At 44.1% G+C, this 22,461-nt stretch overlaps 1 protein-coding gene across 1 annotated transcript; it reads right to left on the reverse strand.

The window, feature by feature from the left end:
• Positions 1-1,269: 1,269 nt before the first annotated feature.
• On the reverse strand, positions 1,270-10,184 carry LOC148502594 (DNA damage-regulated autophagy modulator protein 1-like). The gene is made up of 7 exons (XM_088449688.1): positions 10,066-10,184; positions 9,827-9,894; positions 8,303-8,445; positions 6,340-6,511; positions 4,361-4,419; positions 3,103-3,189; positions 1,270-1,341 (listed from the first exon to the last, which is right to left on the reverse strand). Exons 1-7 carry the CDS (start codon positions 10,182-10,184, stop codon positions 1,270-1,272), a joined length of 720 nt encoding a protein of 239 aa, XP_088305814.1.
• Between the last annotated feature and the right edge of the window lie 12,277 nt (positions 10,185-22,461).

The following is a 22,461-nucleotide window of genomic DNA, read 5'->3' on the forward strand; positions in this document are numbered from 1 at the left end:
GCCCCTGCACTTGTTTAATACATTTTCTTTTCCTTTGACGTTGGGGTGCACGACATCACGCCACTGGATGGGAGATGTCAGATGAGCCGTGGCGTGTGAGGAGCAGCGCCAGCCAGCCCTGGAGGAGAAGAAGCCAGAAGGAAGAAGCACAAGGCGATAAGGTAAGTCATAATTAATTAGACCTAGCAGTAGCGGGAGGGGGGGCCCAGGGGCCCTGCCTATTTTGTCAGTCCTGGGCCCCACAATATCTGATGGCAGCCCTGGTGTATGATATATGTAATGGTGGTGTGTGGTATGTGTTATGGTGGTGTGTGTGTGGTATGTGTAAAGGAGGTGTGTGTATGGTATATGTAATGGTGGTGTGTGGTATGTGTAAAGGAGGTGTGTGTGTGTTATATGTAAAAGTAGGGTGTGTGTGCTATATGTAATTTTGGTGGTCTGTGTGTGTGTTATATGTTATTAAGTACAAATTGTAAAAAGTCCGGAAAAACCATCATTGTTGTTGTAGTGATCTCTAAATTCATGCAATAGTTATTTATGTATATTATGAAGGTACACGATGGTCGGGAAAGGGTAAAACATTCCATAAGAAATACATAGAGGTAATTAGCTGTGCCCAGTTTCACCCGGGTAGACCTTAGATACTTGCTATTTCCATTTCCTTCATCCCATCTTACTTTATATGCTCAATTCATTTTATGCCTGTGGGGTAAAGGAGCGTGGTAGTATCCATTAAAATAAATTTAATTTTTTTTATTTATTATGAGTGAATTGACGGTGGGTTTTAAGACATATGCAAATCTTTTTATTCTTTACTTAAGGATGTCTTTGTAAACCACATTGGTGGCTTTCTTCTCAGGTGCTAGAATCTCCAGGCTGCTGGGTGAGCTCCCTCTGAAGCAGGCCATGTAGAACTAGTCCTCCCTAATATAAGGGTATATCCTAGCGGTGAGGGCTGCTAATGTCTTCACTACTGTGCCTGGTCCGGTGTGCCGTTTGAGTTCTAATGTCCACGCACACAGTAGGCTTGGTAGGAGAAGCAGCTGCCACTGGGCATGTTCAACAGCTCTAGCAGTCATATTATATGCTACTGCTTTTGTGGTGATGGTTTCAGCAGCTTCCTGGTGGGAACAGGGGAATTCTGGGCAACAGGAAACCCCCTCCATTTGCCTATGGCTGTCTCTATAGGCAAGTCCAGTGGTATACAGGTGATGGTGAATAGATCTTAATTAGCAGGTAATGTTCACACCCATGGGCGAGCCAGGGCAGTTATACAAAATCAGGAACCTGCATCCGCATGATGATCGCGTAACCGTCCTCCTGCTTCTCTATACATATATGCTGATACAAGAGGAGAGACAAGAACATGATATATTCACATTAGTCCATGCACTGTAATTATACAATCCTATATTTATTACAGATAATTCGGGAGTCTCCTGGACGTTCCGGGAGAGAAGGCCATTATTCTGTAACGCATTCTAAGCAGATCCAGTGAGAAAGCGGCAGGGGCTGGGTACCATGCCTTCTGTATTTGGCCATGCCCCCTCAAAGGATAATAATGGAAAATACTGTGGGTCATAGCTCTCTAATTGCCCCATTATTGTGACTAGCTGGGAAGTGTGGGAATTGTAGTGGAGTACAGACTTGCAATCCCGTGTAAGGGTATACAGGAAAATCTAAGGGTCTCAGGCTCACTTACAGTAATACAGACAGTGACACCAGCACACTGAGGGACTAACACAAAAGGTGGACTCAATAGGTACAGTAGCTGGTGTAAGGGTAACAACCTAATACTCTGGCACTGACAGGTGCATAGATTGGACCTCGTTCTGAGTTGGACATAACTACATGATGCTGCTCTTTCCCCCCCTACCTACACTCAGTGCACATATGCATCTATATACGACGTGTGTCCTTTTTCCTACCGACTAAGCCACATTTAGCACATATGCATCTATACACGGCACATGTCCTTTTTCCTACCAACTAAGCCACATTTAGCACATATGCTCCCTGCCCCTGATTGGAGGGGGATGACCTGTGGGTAATGGAGCCCTGGTACAGGTTACGGCCTGACGTTAATGGCCACTGGCTGCGTCTGATTTGCTAAATGCTAAGACACCCAATTATGCAACAATAGTATATCTGCCGCGTCTGTGATCTAATAGCAGGATTACTAAACACCTGTTTTTAAAGAATAAAGTATGATTTCTTCTGTTTGGGAAGGGGAAGGCTGCTGATCTATTCACTAGTATGGACTGTATAGCCGCATTTGCTGGCATCTCCCACTTGCTGCCAACTCTGCAAAGGTAATCAGAGATGGTGCATTGCTGATGTGTAACTAGTTGAAGCGATTATTGGTGCATGCATCAAGGTACATTACAGTCGCCGTTCGTAGCTGCTATTGTTCTACAGTGTGATTGACAGTACGGGCGCTTTTGGGGGAGGTAACGGGGAGTGCCAGCAAAGACGCAGGTGTGTTGCGTCTGTTTCAGGGGTGTTTGGCAGACTGCGACTGCAATCCCGTATGCCGTGTCTCAGGGATCTTTGACCGATGCTGCGTCTTTGTACCAAGCCACCTGTGGGCGTTTCAATACAAATCGAGCCGTCTGCGACATTTGCATATTTTCGCATAGCTGCTGCATACACTATCGCAGCAGCGGCCACCTGTGGCCCTTTGACCCACATTGCATCATTTCTGAATGAGATCTAGTGATTTAACTAGCTAACCAAATTCACATCCAATATTAAAGGCAATGTGGACTATATACAGATATTATTATTAGCAGTTACTTATATAGCGCACACATATTCCGCAGCGCCTTACAGAGAATATTTGGCCATTCACATCAGTCCCTGCCCCAGTGGAGCTTACACGCACACTAGGGTACATTTTTGTTGGGAGCTAATTAACCTACCAGTGTGTGTTTGGAATGTGGGAGGAAATCTGAGTACCCGGAAGAAACCAGTGCTAGCACAGGGAGAACATATAAACTGCACACAGCTAGAGCCATGCTGGGAATTGAACCCACAACCTCAGTGCTGTGAGGCAGTAACGCTAACCATTACACCGTCTGTGCTGCCAGATAATATACCAACCTTGAAATCTGTAAAATAAGTGAGAACATTCATCATATACGCGACCAGTGCCAGCCATTCAGTTATTACTGCCGTCCTGTCACAGATCTAGCAACAAAGAGCAGAGAAGACACCATGTGACTGTCATTGTACATTATGAGATTACAGCACATACTATGGAAGCACTAATTAATCCTGTCACACTCACATGATATGTCTGTGTGTCTGTGTGTGTGTGTGTGTATATATGTATATATATATATATATAACACGTGGTAGGGCACTCAGATACTTAGGTACATCTTTCCAGGTTGCCTTCCTAAGTTATGGACAATTTACTAGGTGTTTTGCGCAAGCATGAACGAGGCGGCACTCCACGGTCTTTAATAACCTTTTGTATTAATTATACATGTACAAAACAGCTAACTGACATTTCAAGACCACATGGGTCTTTTTGGGCACCTTGATGAAAGTCACATGTGGTGTTGAAATGCCTGTTACCTATTTTGCACATGTATATTTAATACAAAGGCTTATTGAAGACCTGGAAGTGCCGCCCCGTTATATATATATATATATATATATATATTATAATCTAAATTGTGGTGAGAGGGGTTGTCTCTCACCTAGATTGCCCACATTCCTGTGGGATCAGCTCCCTCCAAGGGAGTCTAGAATGAACCCTGTCCAGTTTGCAGCAAGGGAGGTGTGGAACTCCATATTTTCATAGTTGCACAGACCCAGCTGCAACTCATCACTGAGCAGCAGAAGAAGACACGCCTGATGCTCTTTGCCCTGATGCTGTATAGCAGCCAGGTAGTAGGATTGAATGTTCTAGTACCAGGGAAAGGGGTAATGCCCCTGTCATTTACCGCCAGACCGCCATACATCGGGGAGAAGCGGTATCAGCGCACGTATATGATACTGCTTCGGCGCTTCTTACATCTCCCCCACAGAGTGCTGGGACATTTACTTTATTTGTGTTGTGTCTATGTGTGTCCAGGCCTAAGCTCATGTAGGCTAAAGTGCAGTGTCAGCTGCCATTAACAGACACTACTTTACTTATTACTTGCCTGTCTGAATACTCATTTCTACCCCCCTTTTGTCCAGGAATGATGATGTTCGTCCATGTAAGATGACGTTTTGCCTCGTTCTGAGTTCCGTTTTTTTGGAGGGAAAAATCCGAACTCCACGTGCAAACTCGAACCTATCCGAGCCTGCACATCCCTAATATATATACACACACACACACAGACACAGTGTCATATCCTAAACATACCTGAGCTGCACGTTCTCCAGCAATCAAGCCAAAAAAAAGTGGGATCTTACATGCAATAACTGAAAGGTGTTTGTGTAAAGGGAAATTACATTATTATACCTGTAAATACCAGAATGTTATGACTGACCTAGTAATTAAAAGATTACTACTAAACTAGACACACACAGGCACATTTTGTTGTATTCTCAGAGCAATAATATCACATATTTGACCAATTCCACCATACACAGATCAATCAAATTTATATGATTGTTTTGGCATAGAAAGTGAGGCAGAACAATATTGTAATATCTGATTTTACACCTCTTAGAAGGGGAGAGGAGATGACTATTACTATCTGATATTACACCTATCAGGAGGGGAGAGCAGATGACTATTACTGTCTGATATTACACCTATCAGGAGGGGAGAAGAGATGACTATTACTGTCTGATATTACACCTCTTAGAAGGGGAGAGCAGATGACTATTACTATCTGATATTACACCTCTTAGAAGGGGAGAGGAGATGACTATTACTATGTGATATTACACCTATCAGGAGGGGAGAGATGACTATTACTATCTGATATTACACCTATCAGGAGGGGAGAGGAGATGACTATTACTATCTGATATTACACCTATCAGGAGGGGAGAAGAGATAACTATTACTGTCTGATATTACACCTCTTAGAAAGGGAGAGCAGATGACTATTACTGTCTGATATTACACCCATCAGGAGGGGAGAAGAGATGACTATTACTGTCCGATATTACACCTCTTAGAAGGGGAGAGGAGATGACTATTACTATCTGATATTACACCTCTTAGAAGGGGAGAGGAGATGACTATTACTATCTGATATTACACCTCTTAGAAGGGGAGAGGAGATGACTATTACTATCCGATATTACACCTCTTAGAAGGGGAGAGGAGATGACTATTACTATCTGATATTACACCTATCAGGAGGGGAGAAGAGATAACTATTACTGTCTGATATTACACCTCTTAGAAAGGGAGAGCAGATGACTATTACTGTCTGATATTACACCCATCAGGAGGGGAGAAGAGATGACTATTACTATCCGATATTACACCTCTTAGAAGGGGAGAGGAGATGACTATTACTATCTGATATTACACCTCTTAGAAGGGGAGAGGAGATGACTATTACTATCTGATATTACACCTCTTAGAAGGGGAGAGGAGATGACTATTACTATCTGATATTACACCTCTTAGAAGGGGAGAGGAGATGACTATTACTGTCTGATATTACACCTATAAGGAGAGCAGATGACTATTACTATCTGATATTACACCTATCAGGAGGGGAGAGGAGATGGCTATTACTATGACTATTAATATCAGACAGTAATAGTCATCTCCTCTCCCCTCCTAATAGGTGTAATATCAGAAAGTAATAGTCATCTCCTATCCCTTTCTAAGAGGTGTAATATCAGATAGTAATAGTCCTCTCCTCTCCCCTCCTATCTGATATTACACCTCTTAGAAAGGGAGAGGCGATGACTATTACTGTCTGATATTACACCTATCAGGAGGGGAGAGGAGATGACTATTACTGTCTGATATTACACCTATCAGGAGGGGAGCGGAGATGACTATTACTGTCTGATATTACACCTCTTAGAAGGGGAGAGGAAATTACTATTACTGTCTTATATTACACCTCTTAGAAGGGGAGAGGAGATGACTATTACTGTGTGATATTACACCTATCAGGAGGGGAGAGGACTATTACTTTCTGATATTACACCTCTTAGAAAGGGAGAGGAGATGACTATTACTGTCTGATATTACACCTCTTAGAAAGGGAGAGGAGATGACTATTACTGTCTGATATTATACCTATCAGGAGAGGAGAGGACTGTACTGCCAGCTATTACATTTGTCAGGCGGGGAGGTCTAATAAAATCTTATATAAAGAACTCAAATCTCAGCTTGTTACTTTGTTGATCATATGAAAAGGATACAGATAATAAGAGCTGTAGCCATCAGCACAGATAATGCCATTCTTATGTGGCATACACGGCGGCTGCTGAAAGATGTCCTGTATAGCTTTACAGCCTGGGCAATGCTATATATGGCACTGAGTCCGAATGCCACAAATGCTCCAGCCCTGTGGATATATGGATGGGTTGACACCTGCAACATAAACATATACATGTAAGAATATAATGCAACTTTCTGCATTTGTAGTTAAGAATTATCCTTTCCTAATTTCTTATATTATTACCAGTTATTTATATAGCGCACTCAAATTCCGCAGCGCTTTACAGAGAATATTTTGTCCATTCACATCAGTCCCTGCCCCAGTGGAGCTTACAGTTTTTTTTGTTCAAGGACAATTAACCTACCAGTATATTTTTTGGATTGTGGGAGGAAACCGCAGCACCAGGAGGGAAACCACGTAAACACGTTTCGTGGTGGGGATCGAACCCACGACAGGGAGAATATATAAACTCGACACAGCTAGAGCCATGCTGGGAATCGAACCCACGACCTCAGTGCTGTGAGGCAGTAATACTAACCATACATCATCCATGATGCCCGTCAGATAGCTGATTGTAATGCACAAGTGCCTCTAATACTAAAATAAACAAATAGTATAATCTTTTAGTTTGCCCCTTACTGTGAGCTCAGCAGATGTGTGGCCATACAGAAGCACATAACTGCTGGCTGAGTGGTTTTCCACAGGGCGTATATATGGTGTGTGTATGGCTGAGTGATGCTATTAGTGTGTGTATGGTTGCATGGGTTATTGCCATTTCTTCTTCATCCACCAGGGGACACTGGAGTTACACCGGGCGTATATGGGTGATGCTATTAGTGTGTCTATGACTGCATGGGTTATTGCCATTTCTTCTTCATCCACCAGGGGACACTGGAGTTACACCGGGCGCATCTACTGTAGCAGCTTCAGTTGAAAGACCAAAATGCAGAGAGTGGGGTCTTGGACCTCCTACAGCAAAACGTCGGTACTCTGCCTGCTGGTTTCTGCAGCGTTCGAGATGACCAGGCGACTCCTAGTCGGTCGAAGGTAAGTTGTTTGTTCCAAACTTTCCAGGGCGGAAACTCTTGACACAGAAACCTTTAGAACCTATCTACCAGTACATCACAGGGTCCCGTCATGTTGATGTTGGCGTCTTAAGGTGGGTTTTCCTTATAATTCTCCCTTTTACTTATAGGAGACACCAGCACTTTAAGGCAGGCAGAGTACCGACTCTTTGCCGTAGGAGGTCCGAGACTCCACTCTCTGCATCTTCATCTTCCAACTGAAGCTGCTACAGTAGAAGATGCGCCCTGTGTAACTCCAGTGTCCCCTATGGAATCGGAGGAAGGGATTTATAGGTAAGTACCAACATTCTATTTTCCTGTTACAGCTCTTACAAGGAATAAAACATTGGGATTGCACCAATACTGCTATAGTGTAACTGGCATGTACATGTGTGTGACATGCAGATATCAGAATACAACTCTGTGGGGCTCATTTAGAGTTGGGCGCATTTGCAGTCTGAACGTACACAGAAAAAGATGTAGAAAAACATGCACATTACTAGCAATTATGGCATTGTGATGCCTCCCAGCAGGGACCCCAACACTGCTGGTGGTGTCACCACTGGGTCTATGTACTATGACAAATAGAAATGGAAGAGCGGCACATTTACCCTCCTCCTTCCATATTTGCCTCCTCTCGGTCGCTGTGCGCGGCCATCTGCTGTGGGAGGGGGGATGTAGGAAGAGGAGTCAGTGAGGAGCTAGAACACGCACACGTTACACTGAGACGAGTCATTACCATGCGGCATATATGGGTCACTCCCTCCTTTCCTCCAAGCACCAGGTTCCCCATCACAGTGCATAGAGCCCTGAGCCTAGAAGGGATCTGCTAGGAATCTGCCATTTGTGATATAAAACATTGGAGCACTTGTAACCAACCTGAAATATCGCTACTACTACTGTCCCAATGCATGAGACCCATCCAACACCGAGCAGCACTTTCTGCAAGAGCGGCTGGTGTGTGTCACTGCCAGCCGTCCTCAGGTGTATGAACCTGTACGTGATGTAGGCTGTACACGCTCCTGGAATAGAAAATACACATGATCAGCCCATAGCTATTACATATGTTCTTTATATACAAAGTGATTAATGATATTATCCAGTGATGGGCAATAAAGGTGCACAAGATGCCTGGTCCTGGCTCCCTGATGTGACATTACAGGAGGATGTAACATGGGGAAGGGCTGCTGTGTCACTGAGACATAGATAGAAAGGCTTCTCTATGAGCAGCAGAGAATGTCCTGCAGTGCTTATGTATTTGTGCAGGTGTACCTTACTTGTCCCCTGCCCCCCTCTCACCATCCTCATCTACATATCCATCATACGCTTACCCATACGGTATCCCACTGCCACTGGGCAGACACCAGTTGCTTACCAGTGATCTAGAGGGAATTGGGCAGCTATTCCCATGTGACAGTATATAAATGATGTTACATTGTATTTTATTGGAAACTGATGGGTAATGTGAATTCCAGGATCACTGACGCTGGGCCGTTCTGGGCCTCGGGCAGCAAGTTTAATAATGTCAAATTTGTTGATTAAAAATAGTCTAAATTAGTGGTGTATTCAATTATAATAATAAAGGATGAGAAGGTATTATTTCTGGTACATGTTTATACAAATGTGTTCAATAATGAAACCTATTCATGTTGTGTAATGGTTGTGCCTGGGCGGCCCCATGGAATGAATCCCTTAATGTCCTTCCAGTTACTATGCATTATGCTAATGGTGAAGGTGTAACACCCCCTGCAGCATAGGTGATTGTCAGCTCTTGTGACAGGTGAGTATGGACAGGGCAGGAGGCTACAGAACTCTCCTGTCTGAGTGGCGTAGTGGTCACTGTGAGAGCCTCCCATGATGTACAGTATGAGATGACACTTGTCAGTGTACATAGTGTCACTGGGGATGGAAGGATGTGACCCGGTGCTCCAGTGTAACTAGGTCATCTGAGATGGCTGCAACTGTGCAGGGGCAGAGAAGTGATGGTGCCACTATGCAAGAATATAAGCTCTTGTGTCAAGTAACACCACTGCCCTATGTAGCTCAGTGACCTGTGCTGGAGTGTGAGGATGGATGATGGTGAGAAAGTGCAGCTCAGGGAGATTTACCCTTTTATCTCAGCACTAGAAACATGACAGCACTGCTACACGGCTACACCTGTTCTATCTGCACTATATGAATGTTGTTATATATCCTGCATGTGACGGGACACTTATATACTGATACCCCCCCACAGAAGCCTGAGGTGGGAGAGACTGAGCTAGTGCCAGGTGGCTGACGTCAGGGTGACCCAAACTTACTCACTAGTGAGAGACTACACCTGCACTGCCCACCAGGCAAACAGCTGGCATGTACTAAGAGGAGAGAGGGGTTGGCGCTGTGATACAGTAGCAATCCACTTACCAAAAATAGCAAAACCACAGAAGACCACTGCAAACAGGATACACTCCGGATAAAGAGATCCAGTTTCACTGTGAGGGAAAACAACAAGTAATTGGGATGTAATATTGTATAGTTGGAAATACTCTTTCATCTCCTCTAAAACCATTTTCCTAACTTTCAGTCTGTCCTTCCAGAGACCCAATGCCCCCCAAGCCACGAATGTGTATGCTAGTGTGATATCTATATATTATTTCCCTTACCTGATATACATCATCCAAGATTCAGAATGACCATAGATTATGGTCACATAATAAGACATAATGAGACCGCTCAAAGTCCAGAAGAACCAGAAACACGGTATCAACGCCAACGCCATCATCCCCACAAAGCCCAGATCCTGCTGCTGCCTGATACAGCTGGTCTGGGCACTGTGACATCACAATGAGGGGCTGTAGCTTGCGTTACTGCAGGTGCAGTGCATGGAGTTTACTCACAGGTGCCACAGAGTATTAAAGGCTGGATATTTATTTATTAGTTTTTCAGCCAACTAGATTTTATTTGCTTGTAACATGGTAATTCCTCTGGATTTGAGCATGAATTGTTGACTAGAATGAGGTGAAGTCCACATAGTGGTCCCTGCACCTATGACAGGAGCGAATGACGGTGCAGAAACATTTATCACACACCCCAACATGACCCATTCCACCAGGGTCAAAATGCTCCGCTCCTGGGCTTCCCACCAGGCATACCAGCACACTATCCAACAGTTCATGCTGCGGTGCCCCCTCCATACATCCCATGGAAGCTTAACCTGGTGTCTTCAGGGATATTCCACAAATCATTTTTGATAAATATGTCATTTGTGACTAATATATGCCAAATTCCATATTATCCAGAGAAGTGTAGTGGTAAAAATGGTGCATAAGCGCAGTGTATTAATGATAAAAAGTGCACAGGTGAAGTAATTATAATAAAATCTATATAAAAAAGGCGCTGTGTGTAGTGTATAAAAGGGGATTGATTATTGTGAATAAGCTAAAGATTTAATGTTACTATTAAAAAAATAACGAGGAAGTTTCCAACTTAAGTCACGGTTTAAAGCAAATCAGGGCCGTATTCAATTAGGTGTGAAATGTCGAAAACTTTTCGCGTGCCGGGCTTTTCACCGTCATCGCTGGTTTTCCATGCGGAAAAGTATTGGGCACGTCCCCGCTTTTCGCCGTATTCAATTAGAAATCAGAGAAACCGGCAGCCGGTGAATTCAGACCTGGTGAAAAGTACTGTAAAAAATGGGGAAACCACTCTGTACCCCCCGAAAAGTTGCACTAACATAGGGGCTCAATATAGGTGAGTCCTAGTACCCCTAATAAAGCTATTCTGGGTACTTTAGTGTTCTCAATTGCTTGCTATTAGCGTCTTTGTTTAAGTGGTGCAGAATGGCATTTAGCAGGGGTTTTTTTTAGAAAATAAATAGTCCCAGTAATTTTGGGGTACATGAAAATGGGTGCATGGTGCAAAATCGCTGAAGTGAGGTTTTAAAAAACGCACCATCAGCGAACTCCTGCAATGAAAAAAACACCTGGAGTCTATTTTGCTAGTTTTTAAGTTGGTCTCCCAATTTTGTTTTTTTTTGTCCCAAAAACTAAAGTACTTTTTTGGGGTGACCTAAAGTATTTTTTTTAAAGTTTTTTTTTTTGCGCAGTTTACCTTTGGGAGACTGTCCCAAGGCTGCAGGTGTGTTCATGCAATTTTGCACCCCAAACCCCCAATTCTGCACTTTTTTTCGCCTCCATTCAGAGGCGAATCTTTTCCGCTGGTTACAAGGCGCAGACTTCTCGCACTTGAATACGGCGGAAAGTTTCCGACAAGTGAAATGACGTCATCGGCGAAAACTTTTCGCAGAGAACAGCTTTTCGCCTGCAGTTGAATACGGCCCTTAGTGTGTTAGTATATGAAATAAGTCCTCATCCATCCTATAAAGCATTATATTGTATTTGTTCATTGAGTCCTTCAGGGCTCACGGGACTTATTCTAAATAACCATTCGCTGCTACATGCATCAGGGTGAAGCACGGGGCTCATTCTGACAGCAGATGCTGCACTTTATCTGATTCCTACTGTGCCAGTGTAGCTGTGACTCTCATCCCCTGTTCTATGCTGTATAGCACAACAGAGGAAAGTAGATCACAGCTCATGTTAGCACGCAAGTTCAGATTTCCCTCTATTTACCTCCATGATGGATATCATTGTTGAAAATTGTTATACCAGTATAATAGGGATCATCCTTGAATACCCAGTTAGTGTTGTATGCATTATATTGCTAATTATCCTATTCTAATAGGAATTAGAGGCTTGCGGTGCTGTTGTTTTGAATATAAATGTGTTTATTTTTGTAAGCGTCTTGTTTTCACATATTTCGCCACAAATGTCACTTTTTTGTCACTGTATTTTGGATACACATATACAATTTCCTTAGGATGGGTACACACTAGATGATATATTGGACGATTTTTCGTTTTGAGCCGAATTGGTGTCTAGTGTGTACACAGTTTTGCTCGCTCCCGTGCGTCATTCATCGCAATCTACACATCGCTGTCGTCCACTACATTGTGCAATATGTATGGACGGTGCAATGTATCAGATTGTGCTGGCGCTGGGTACACACATCGGGTAGTGTGTACCCAGCATTAGACGTCCTAAAGTACATTCTATTCCTATTGTGTTTCATTTTACCGTCACTCATTGGTCAATTAACAACTCTATATACAGTAGGAGCTAATAGGGCCAATATATATGTATGTACGATTATCATTATATGTATACGCCTACGTTTGTCAGTACAAATTATTTTCATTTGTACTTTCACCATTAGTTTGTAGCTAATCAGCAGCTTTATATGGGCACAAGTAGTGTCACCATATAGTTACTTACATTGGAGAATTGTCTCCATTTAGTTTCTCAGGCTGCTGTTCCTCATATAATGAAATGGTCACAGTGGCAGATTGATAATTATTATGAATGATTACATGTTATATATTTTCAGTCTGTAGCTATTGTAGAGTGTGCACCCATAAAGGAGTACTTTGTTTTGGTGCTTCTTCCTGTTTGTATATACTCCTGGCAGCACCTCTCTGTAGAAGCTAATTATAGCTGTATTCCATAGACAAAAAACCTTATGTTTTCACATGTCCCATTAAGACTTCTTAGATATGATCTGAAATTTCACAAAACCTATTGAATTTCTGCCACTCAAACTTCAAAAAGCAATGAATTTACGATTATTAAGGCTGACGCCTTAATGGACGTGTTCTTTGCGTAATACAGATATGGTATGCCATGACACCATGTAGTTAACTGCAGATTCAGCACTCTCACAGAGTGAGATTGCTGTCACTCACAAAATGGTGGAGCTGCTAATTCACAGAATTGTGAGCTCATTGGAATACACACATGCAGTCTATGCAACTGGTCTGAGCAGTTATGTGGCTCCCACATCCCACTCAGTGCCCACAATCTTCCCATTCGATCACCACAACAATCTCACTGGGTTCCAACATCCTTCTCACTCCATACATTTATCTCATTTAGAATACACGTTCAGCTCCATTATTTTTAAAAGTATCACACTCTGTCTATGCATGTACACTTTCTTCCCCTATATTCCTCCATGCTGCTATATATTCCCCAATCCCAACTGCTATGTTGTCTCCCAACTGTGCTAGTCTATGTTCCCTCATCTGCACCAATCTGTCTGTCTTTCCCCATCCACACTGCCCTGCACCTGTGCCACTCTGTTTCCTTCTGCACCACTGCCTTCCCCCAAGCCACGCCGCTCTGTCTTCCTCTCCTCTGTGGCACTATGTCTTCCTCCCCATGTTAACCAATCTGTCTTCCACAATCCCTACAGCTGTGTGTTCTCCCATTTGTGCTAGTCTGTATTCCCTCATCCGCACCAATCTGTCTTTACCCATCTACAATGCTCTGTCTTCCCATGTTCATGCCACTCTCTACACCCCATCCACGTCACTGTCCCCCCCCATCCGCACCACTGTTGTCCACCCATCTACATCACTTTGTTCCTCCACCCTATCCTCACCACTGTTTTTCACCCATCTGCATCACTTTGGCTACCCCCCTCTCTGTACTGTTTAATCTTCCCTCTATACGCCTTTCTGTCTCACCCATCCACACCGTTCTGTCACCTCCCCCCATCCACACCACTCTTATCCCATCCGCACAGCTCTATCTTCTGCTCAGACCTCAGTTGCATAGACTGCATGTGTGTATTCCAATGAGCACACAGATTTCTGTGACAGCAATCTCACTCTGTGAGAGTGCTGAATCTGCAGTTAATCACATGGTGTCATGGCATACCATATCTGTATTACGCAAGGAACACGTTGATTAAAGCGTCAGCCTTAATGATCATAATTTCATTGCTTTTTGAAGTTTGAGTGGCAGAAATTCAATAGGTTTTGTGAAATTACAGATCATATCTAAGAAGCCTTAATGGGACATGTGAAACTGTAAGGTTTTTTGTCTATGGAATTTCATTGCTTTTTTAAACGTTATTGACTATCTGGGCTTGGTGGAGCAAACCGGGCCATCTGCAGGCGAGAAGGGCAACAAAATGGTACATTTGTGCAGGTGGAGGAAGGCCGGGATACACAGGGTGAGACGGCTGCGGAGGCGGGCTGCAGGAGTGTGTGGCAGTGGCAGTAGTGGGGTGCGGACCAGTGGCAGCAGTGGAGCAGGGCGACAGAGGTGCTCACTGGCGCTGGGCATGCATCTGAGAAAATAAGACACTGATACATGGATGAATCAGTGAAATCCATCCATGCATCTGTGTGAATATTTGCATTTGTGTAAAATAAAAGTTAAAAAAGGGACACCCCCCCCCCCAAATACAACCAGACCCGGGCTTTTCACCGCTGGTCCTGGTTGTGAAAATACGGGGGACAAATGACGTAGTGGTCCCCCGTATTCAGCGCAACCAGCACTGGGTTCTTAGCTGGTCCAGGAAATACAGAGGCAAAAATTAGTAGGGTTCCCCGGGATTTTCCAGAACTGATGCCACAACCAGGGGAGCCTTTTTACCGGGCCCCCCAGCCGAAGCATTAACCCTGACCGCTAGTCAGCCCAGGCCGAGGACCCCCGGGGGATCTGGGGACCCCCCAATAATGGGGTCTCCCCTCTCCAGTGCACCCCAGGCTGAGGCTAACAGCCTCTGGCGCTGGGTGCCGGGTTGATAGCGTAAGGTGGTGTAAAAAATAGAAGTATAATGTCTTTTGCAGTAGAACTACAGGACCCAGTAAGCCTACCTGTATGCTGGTTCTTGGAGAATCACAAGTACCAACAAGCAGGGCTTTAATGGCCCGCTGGTACCTATAGTACCCCTGTAAAAGAAATATTAAAAAAACAACAACAGACACCAATTGTTCTACACCTTCACCTGGGAGGCAGCAGCCTTTAAGCTCTTTTACATGGCTGCCGCCTGCCCCAGGACTTCAACGGCGACTTCACCTGGAAGGCTAGACCCATCCAGGACTTCCCCGTTGTCTTTTCTCTTCGGCAGCTCTTCACTGCTGCATCCCCAATCACTGACTGGCCTGACGGTGCCTCACACTGGCTTTTTTTTAAAGCCAGCAGAGGGGGCAGGGCTATGACGTCGCGAGCTGTGATTGGCTCGTGGTGGCCATCTTTAAATTTCAAAATGGTGCTGAGGCGCCATTTTTGATATGGGCACGTGCGGTTCTCACCATTGAAGTCAATGGTGAGAACTGCTCATTGGCTGAAAGACGGAAAGTTTCCATAGTGAAATCCCGCCACTAAACTCTGAGGGGTAAATTTACAAATAATTGTGTTTGTCCCAATTTACAATCTCGGGTGAAAATATAACTTTTTTTGAAAATCAGGAATTTACTATCATTAGACTGTTTATTTTTTCATCTTTTGGGGGTTGAAATCGGGTGATTTAATGCCACAAATTTGTCAGTTTTTTATCACTAGAAATGAATTTGCCGGCGTGGCCTGACTGTCAATGGAGGCAGTCGACTTTTCTTTGAGCTCCGGACCTCCATAGCTCCAGCGAGCCCCGGCAGCCTTGATCGCGGCTAAAAGAGCCCAGCGACTGCTCTCCCCCATGCCCCTGTTCCTTCTATAGCCTAAGCGGGTAGGGTCCGCAGAATCGGGGCACGCTAGGTACGCTCGCGGATTGCGGCCTACCTGTTTCCTCCTGAGCCTGGGAATGGAGTCCGGAAAGCAGCCGCAGCGGACCTCTGGCGGTGTTTGGTCGGCGCATCCCTGTTTACGGGCGCCCGATGGAGCACTCTCCGCTCCCCACCGCTGACCACAGGACACCTCTCTGGACAGTCAACGTCTACCTCCTTACTGCTGTCGGGTCCTGTGCTCCTGATCTGGGGGACGGATCCGGACAGACTCTTCAGCCTCCGGTGGCCATATTGGATTTTTTTTTGTTGTTGTCCCCAGCGAATCTCAGCCTGGCTGCCAGCTTTACAGCCCTGATAGCTGTCACAAGTGCCCTTTAAAATGGAGATACCCTGTAGAGTGATAGAGGGGTGGTGAGTCCCTGCAGGGAGACTATATAATTTCTTTATATAACATAATCTTGTTTTGCCTCCCCTCTCTGCCCCCATTTGCATTGGTGCTGGCATTGTGGTCGAGACCTGTTAGCCCTATCTCAGTACCTGGAACCCTGCGTAACTAACAGCATATGCCCCTTTTCACATACCTCACAGGGTTAATATCTCTCACTTATTTTTTTGTCTGCTTTCCTCCTGAAAGTTTTCACCCTGGTACTTGTATTTGTTATTTCTTATACACCGGCCCCCTCTTGTGGTACTTAGTGATTATTACATTAAGCTCTGAAAGTGGCACTGGCTATTATATATTCATTATTTTTATTTATTAAATAACGATCCCCCTGAAGCGCACGAGCTAGAGATGTACGCTTAATATTACCACTCAGGCTGCCTGGATCAATATTGTAGAACCCTGTGTCTTATTTTTCATACGGTACTTTTTTTTTGTTGTCTCATTATGTCGCAAAGAAGCAAAAAACCTCCACCGTCCACTGCAAATTTTTTCGGATCTAAATCTAAGGCTCTCAGAGTTCTTCATTGCTTCCAGAATCCCCGTCCTCTCCATGTTCGTCTGATGCCGGTATTGATCCCCAGATTCAAGCGGTTATGACGGGTTTGTTGGAGGGAGTCCAATCTGCATTCACACAAGAACTATCTAAAGCCATAACAGAGTTTAAGTCGGAACTGACGTCTCTCTGCAACAGAACAGATGCTCTGGAGTCCAAATCGGACGACTTATGCCGTTCCCAACAACGCCTTGATACAGAACTCTCTAGACTTCATGACGAGATGGAGGCACTCAAAGAAAGACAAGAAGACCAAGAGAATCGTTCTCGCCGTAATAACTTACGTATCCGTAACATAGCAGAATCAGTCCTTGGTTCTTCTTTAGCATCGTTTCTAAAATACTTTTTTCAGCACATGGTGCCAACCTCACAGATGAAGATTGTTTATGTGACAGAGCCCACAGGGCGCTTCGCCCGAAGCCCTCTCCTACTCAACCACTTAGGGACGTCATTGTTCGTTTTCATTACTTCAGTTCAAAGGAACGGATCTGGTCAGCTATCCGATTCTCTCCAGTGATTCCCTTCCAAGATATGCAGCTGCAAGTTTTTCAGGACCTGGCCCCTTCCACTATTCAAAAACGGTGAGACCTTCAGCCGGTCACTAAGATCCTGCGTCGGCATCAAATTAGTTACCGCTGGGGATTTCCCTTCATGCTTCAGGTCTCAGCAAATAACTCTATGCATAATGTTAAGACCCTTACTCAAGGTCAAGAATTACTAGCCAAGCTTAATCTCCCGACGCCAACCTCTGTTCTGGTAACCGCTACACTTTCTCCCAAACCACAACGCTTTCATCCTCCGTTACCCGAGTGGACAAGGGTATCCCGACACCATTCTGAGAACTCTAATCCCACTTGAACTGTGAGGTTAATCTACGGTCGTTGAATTTCTCTATGTTAGGGTTTAATTCCCTTCCACTGTAATTTTCATATGTTACTTGGGAGGAACAGTCCTCTCTTTGGTTCTTTGCGAACATATGTTATTATTTGTATGTATATTCAGGTTTATAGGTTGTTGTTTTTTGTGTGTGTGTGTGTTTTTTTTCCCCTGCCCTCTTGCCCTTACCTATCCCTTCCCTTTTTCTTTTTTTCCCTTCCCTGTTTTTTCCCATTTATGTTATTTTTATTTATTTCATTTTTCTATATTTACACAGGTTTATGATCCCTGTATTACAGGGATTTCTGTTCGATTTGGTTATTGCGGATCCTATATGAAAGGGTCCAGGCAGCCATGTCTCTATTAGACAGTTCTTCCGCTACCCCCATGCTCCCTTTTATACTTTTGATAAATGTTATGTTGATTGATTTTATTGCGGTCCTTATTTGGGACCCAATTTACCAGGGTTTTTACCCAAATGGGTTCTCTGTTTCTTTTTTTTTCTTTTTTTCTTTTCTCTGTGGCTCTCCCATGTTCCCCCCACATTTCTTTTCTTTCTGTCCCCAAGGGTGGCTATACTTGGGCCAAATTTCTGACTCATTATATCTGTGTGTTATGCATATAGCATTTCTTTATATATTTTTCCATGTCTCTTAAATTGTTCTCTATTAATGTGAATGGTCTTAACTCTCCTAAGAAGCGTACTGTTTTTTGGGGGGCTTGTAGGAGGGAGAAGGCCGATATAGCATTCATACAGGAGATGCATCTTACAGGCCTTGCATTCCCAGCTTCGAGGTAGGTGGTTCGCCCAGACCTTCTTTGCTTCAGCGAATTGTAAAAAACGTGAGGTGGCCATTTTAATTCAGCGTAATGTCCCTTTTGTCCACATTAAAACTGTGATGGACCCAGAGGGTAGATTCCTTATAGTGATCGGGACCATCCGTACTGAGATTTTCACCTTGGTGTCAGTGTACGCTCCTAATTAAGACCAGCCCCAATTATTTGATTCTCTGTTTCGATGTATTAGCATGGAGGCACAGGGCCATATTATTATGAGTGGAGATTTTAATACCATTATTGATCCCCTGTTAGATAGATCTAAACCACCTGCAAACTCCTCCGGGATGTCTCTTCCTAGAGCTTCTCGTACTCTCCTGGCTTCCCTTAAACACTATGGCCTTTTGTGATTCCTGTCGCCTTAAACATCCCCATGCCAAGGACTATAGCCATTTTTCAGCTCCACATCAACATTATTCCAGGATAGATATGATCCATATTTCCTCCTCTATTACCTCTCTGGTTACGGAAGCCGGTATTTCCCCCTTTACATGTACAGACCATGCAGGTGTCTATATTCTTTTAGAAATACATTGTTCCCCTTGTGGGAAGCGTAATTGGCGCCTTGATGACTCCCTTTTACAACATCCCTCCGCTCTGCTAGAAATAAAATTGGCGATGACCCGATATTTTGAGGAAAATACTTCCCCTGATATTTCCTCTAGTATCCTCTGGGAAGCCCATAAGGCTACTATACGGGGTTTTCTCATTTCTAAAACCTCAGCGGTTAGGAAAGTGGCTGCACAGGAAATTCATTCCCTTGAGTCACAAATCTCAGTATTATTGATCCAACATAAGACATCCCCTAGCGCCTCCGTGCTAACCCAATTTGAGAAACTACGAGGTCAGCTTAATGCCCTTCTGTCTCGCCGCGCTGCGCTTATCTTGCAAAAACTTCGTCAACGCTTTTATGATAAAGCTGACAAAATTGATTCTTTATTAGCCAATAAACTGCGTCGCAGACAAGCATTAGGTGCAATAGACAAATTACACTCTCCGTCTTCTGGTTCTCTCCCCTATGATCCTGAGGTCATGGCTGAGGAATTTCGGACCTTTTATAGTTCCCTTTATAATTTAGCAGATTCTTTTTTTCCCACTTCTGCTGGAGCCGAGGGAGTGCGTTCATATTTGTCCTCTACCCCCCTACCTAGTCTCTCAGAATCCCAATTATCCACTCTCAATGACCGTATTTCAGAAGAAGAGACAATAGCTGCTATTAGATCAATGCGTTCCTCTGCCGCCCCAGACCCCGATGGGTTTACAGCCCAATACTATAAGTTGTTTACAAAAGAACTCGCCCCACATCTTACATCTTTATTTAATGATATTTTGGAGGGTGCTTCTTTTGCCCCTGATACGACTCGGGCTGATATTGTGGTGATCCCTAAACCTGATAGTGATCCTACTCACTGTATTAACTATAGACCAATCTCATTATTAAACGTCGACCTGAAAATTTATGCTAAAATCTTAGCAACTAGGTTAGCTCCCTTGCTTTCTTACCTGATACATCCGGATCAGGTTGGGTTTATACCTGGACGTCAGGCATCGGATAACACTAGACAGGCCATTGATCTAATACATTCTATTCATAAAAGGAAAGCTCCTTCCCTGATTTTAGCTCTAGACGCGGAGAAGGCCTTCGACCGCATTTCCTGGCCCTTTATATTTGCTGTTCTAGACAAAATGGGCTTCTCAGGCAAATTTTTAGATGGCGTTGTGGCACTCTACCGTTCCCCCCACAGGGCGGGTTTCGGTCAATGGGGTTTCCTCCTCTAGTTTTGGGATCATTAATGGTACTCGGCAGGGTTGTCCCCTCTCTCCTTTAATATTTGCTCTCATAATGGAACCCCTGGCGGCAAGGATCCGTTGTAATAGAGCTATTTCAGGAATATCCACTGGCCTGTCTGAATATAAAATTGCATTATATGCCGACAATGTTTTAGTTTCTCTCACTGACCCGGCCCAATCGCTTAATTCACTTCTAGAGGAAATAAATTCATATTCTCAGTAATCGGGTTAATGTTACCAAGACTGAAGTTCTCGATTTCTATATCCCAGCTACCCTAAAACAAACCCTAGAGGCCATGCTCCCCTGTACCTGGCATAAAAAAAAGATCAAAAATCTCTGCGTTTTCTTAACTCATCACTATCATCAGCTATTTCAGGCAAACTTTCCTCGCCTACTATATAGTATTAAGTCTGATTTGCATGACTGGTCCAATTATTTTATTTCTTGGATAGGCATTCGGTTAAGGTGAGCGTTCTCCATCGGCTCTTGTATTTATTTCAGACCCTTCCGATTTATATTCCTCCCTACGTGTTCAAATTCCTTCAGTATCAAACTTCATATGGAACCGGAAACGCTCGCGGATCAGACTAAAGCTGCTTCAGCGTCCCTCCAGGGGAGGAGGTTTGGGTACCCCTGATTCTAAAAAATATTATTATGCTGCGCAGCTCTCTCATTGTGCTCAGTGGTGTAACTTTAATGCAAGGAAGGTCTGGGTTGTTATTGAAGCCGAGGAGCTGGGACTGACCACTGTATCTTCTCTTTTATGGATATCTAGGATTCATCGCCCTAGGATGGTTTCTTCTCATCCTGTAATTTTCCGTTTCAAAACATATCCTCGCCATTCAACATTTAATTTTTAATTGTTTCTATTATTATATTTAGATTGAAATAAATGAATTTGCCATAGGCTCAAATTGGAAGTACTTTTCATTCATTTCAGCCTAAATCGGGAAGTTAGCATTATTCATTTTGCTATATTCAGACGTTTTTACTGCCAAATCGGGGAGTCAATAGAAGTTTCCAATGTACCACCTCTTGATCTGCGAGTTTCCATGAAACCTACAGAAATCAGTGTTTTGTGTATGTTTAATGAAAAATCTGATAAATTATAAAGGGAACTATAAAAGGTCCGAAATTCCTCAGCCATGACTTCAGGATCATAGGGGAGAGAACCAGAAGACGGAGAGTGTAATTTGTCTATTGCACCTAATGCTTGTCTGCGACGCAGTTTATTGGCTAATAAAGAATCAATTTTGTCAGCTTTATCATAAAAGCGTTGACGAAGTTTTTGCAAGATAAGCGCAGCGCGGCGAGACAGAAGGGTATTAAGCTGACCTCATAGTTTCTCAATTTGGGTTAGCACGGAGGCGCTAGGGGATGTCTTATGTTGGATCAATGAAAAGTGTGTTTCAAGGGTTAAATTAACCCCCCGAAAAAAAATGACGTGGGGCCCCCGCCCCCACTAAAAGCATACCCAGCCCCAGACTGGTCAGCCAGTCTTGGTTCCTGAAATTACGGGGGAAGAAAACGTGTAAGGTTCTACCATGGTTTTGAAACCAGCACCTGGCTGCAGGACCACTCCTGGTTTAAAAAATAGGGGGGAAAAATGCGTAAGGTCCCCCCTATATTTAAAACCAGCACCAGACCTAAACCGACCGGGGTGTAATGCCACAGGCAGGAGACCCTTTCACCGGGTCTCCATAGCCAAAGCATTCTCAACCCAAGGCAGTCAGGCCAAGCCAGGGATCTCAGGGGAGGTGGGGACCCCCCGAAGATCGGGTTCCCCCATCTCCCGAAACCCCAGGCTTGATCTGAAGCCCGGGGCTCTTCCTCGCACCCCTGGGCTGTGGGTACGGGTGTAATAAAGTGTTAGCAGTAAACTATTGTATTTTACAGTGAAACTACAGCTTTATTACATAATTACATGCTGCCAATGCATCTGTGTCATTGACACAGAAGCACGTATGGTTCCGCGAGACCCATC

Source organism: Taudactylus pleione, unplaced genomic scaffold, assembly GCF_031769625.1.
Source record: "Taudactylus pleione unplaced genomic scaffold, aTauple2 ptg000490l, whole genome shotgun sequence".
Taxonomy (NCBI): domain Eukaryota; kingdom Metazoa; phylum Chordata; class Amphibia; order Anura; family Myobatrachidae; genus Taudactylus; species Taudactylus pleione.

What these genes read in the sequence shown, in the direction of transcription:
- LOC148502594 (XM_088449688.1), bottom strand. Translation starts at nt 10,184, where the DNA reads ATGATGGCGTTGGCGTTGATACCGTGTTTCTGGTTCTTCTGGACTTTG. An exon ending in TCTTGGATGATGTATATCAG is followed by an intron (nt 9,895 to 10,065) that starts GTAAGGGAAATA and finishes TTTCCCTCACAG; the next exon opens with TGAAACTGGATCTCTTTATC. An exon ending in TAGTAGTAGCGATATTTCAG is followed by an intron (nt 6,512 to 8,302) that starts GTTGGTTACAAG and finishes TTTATGTTGCAG; the next exon opens with GTGTCAACCCATCCATATAT.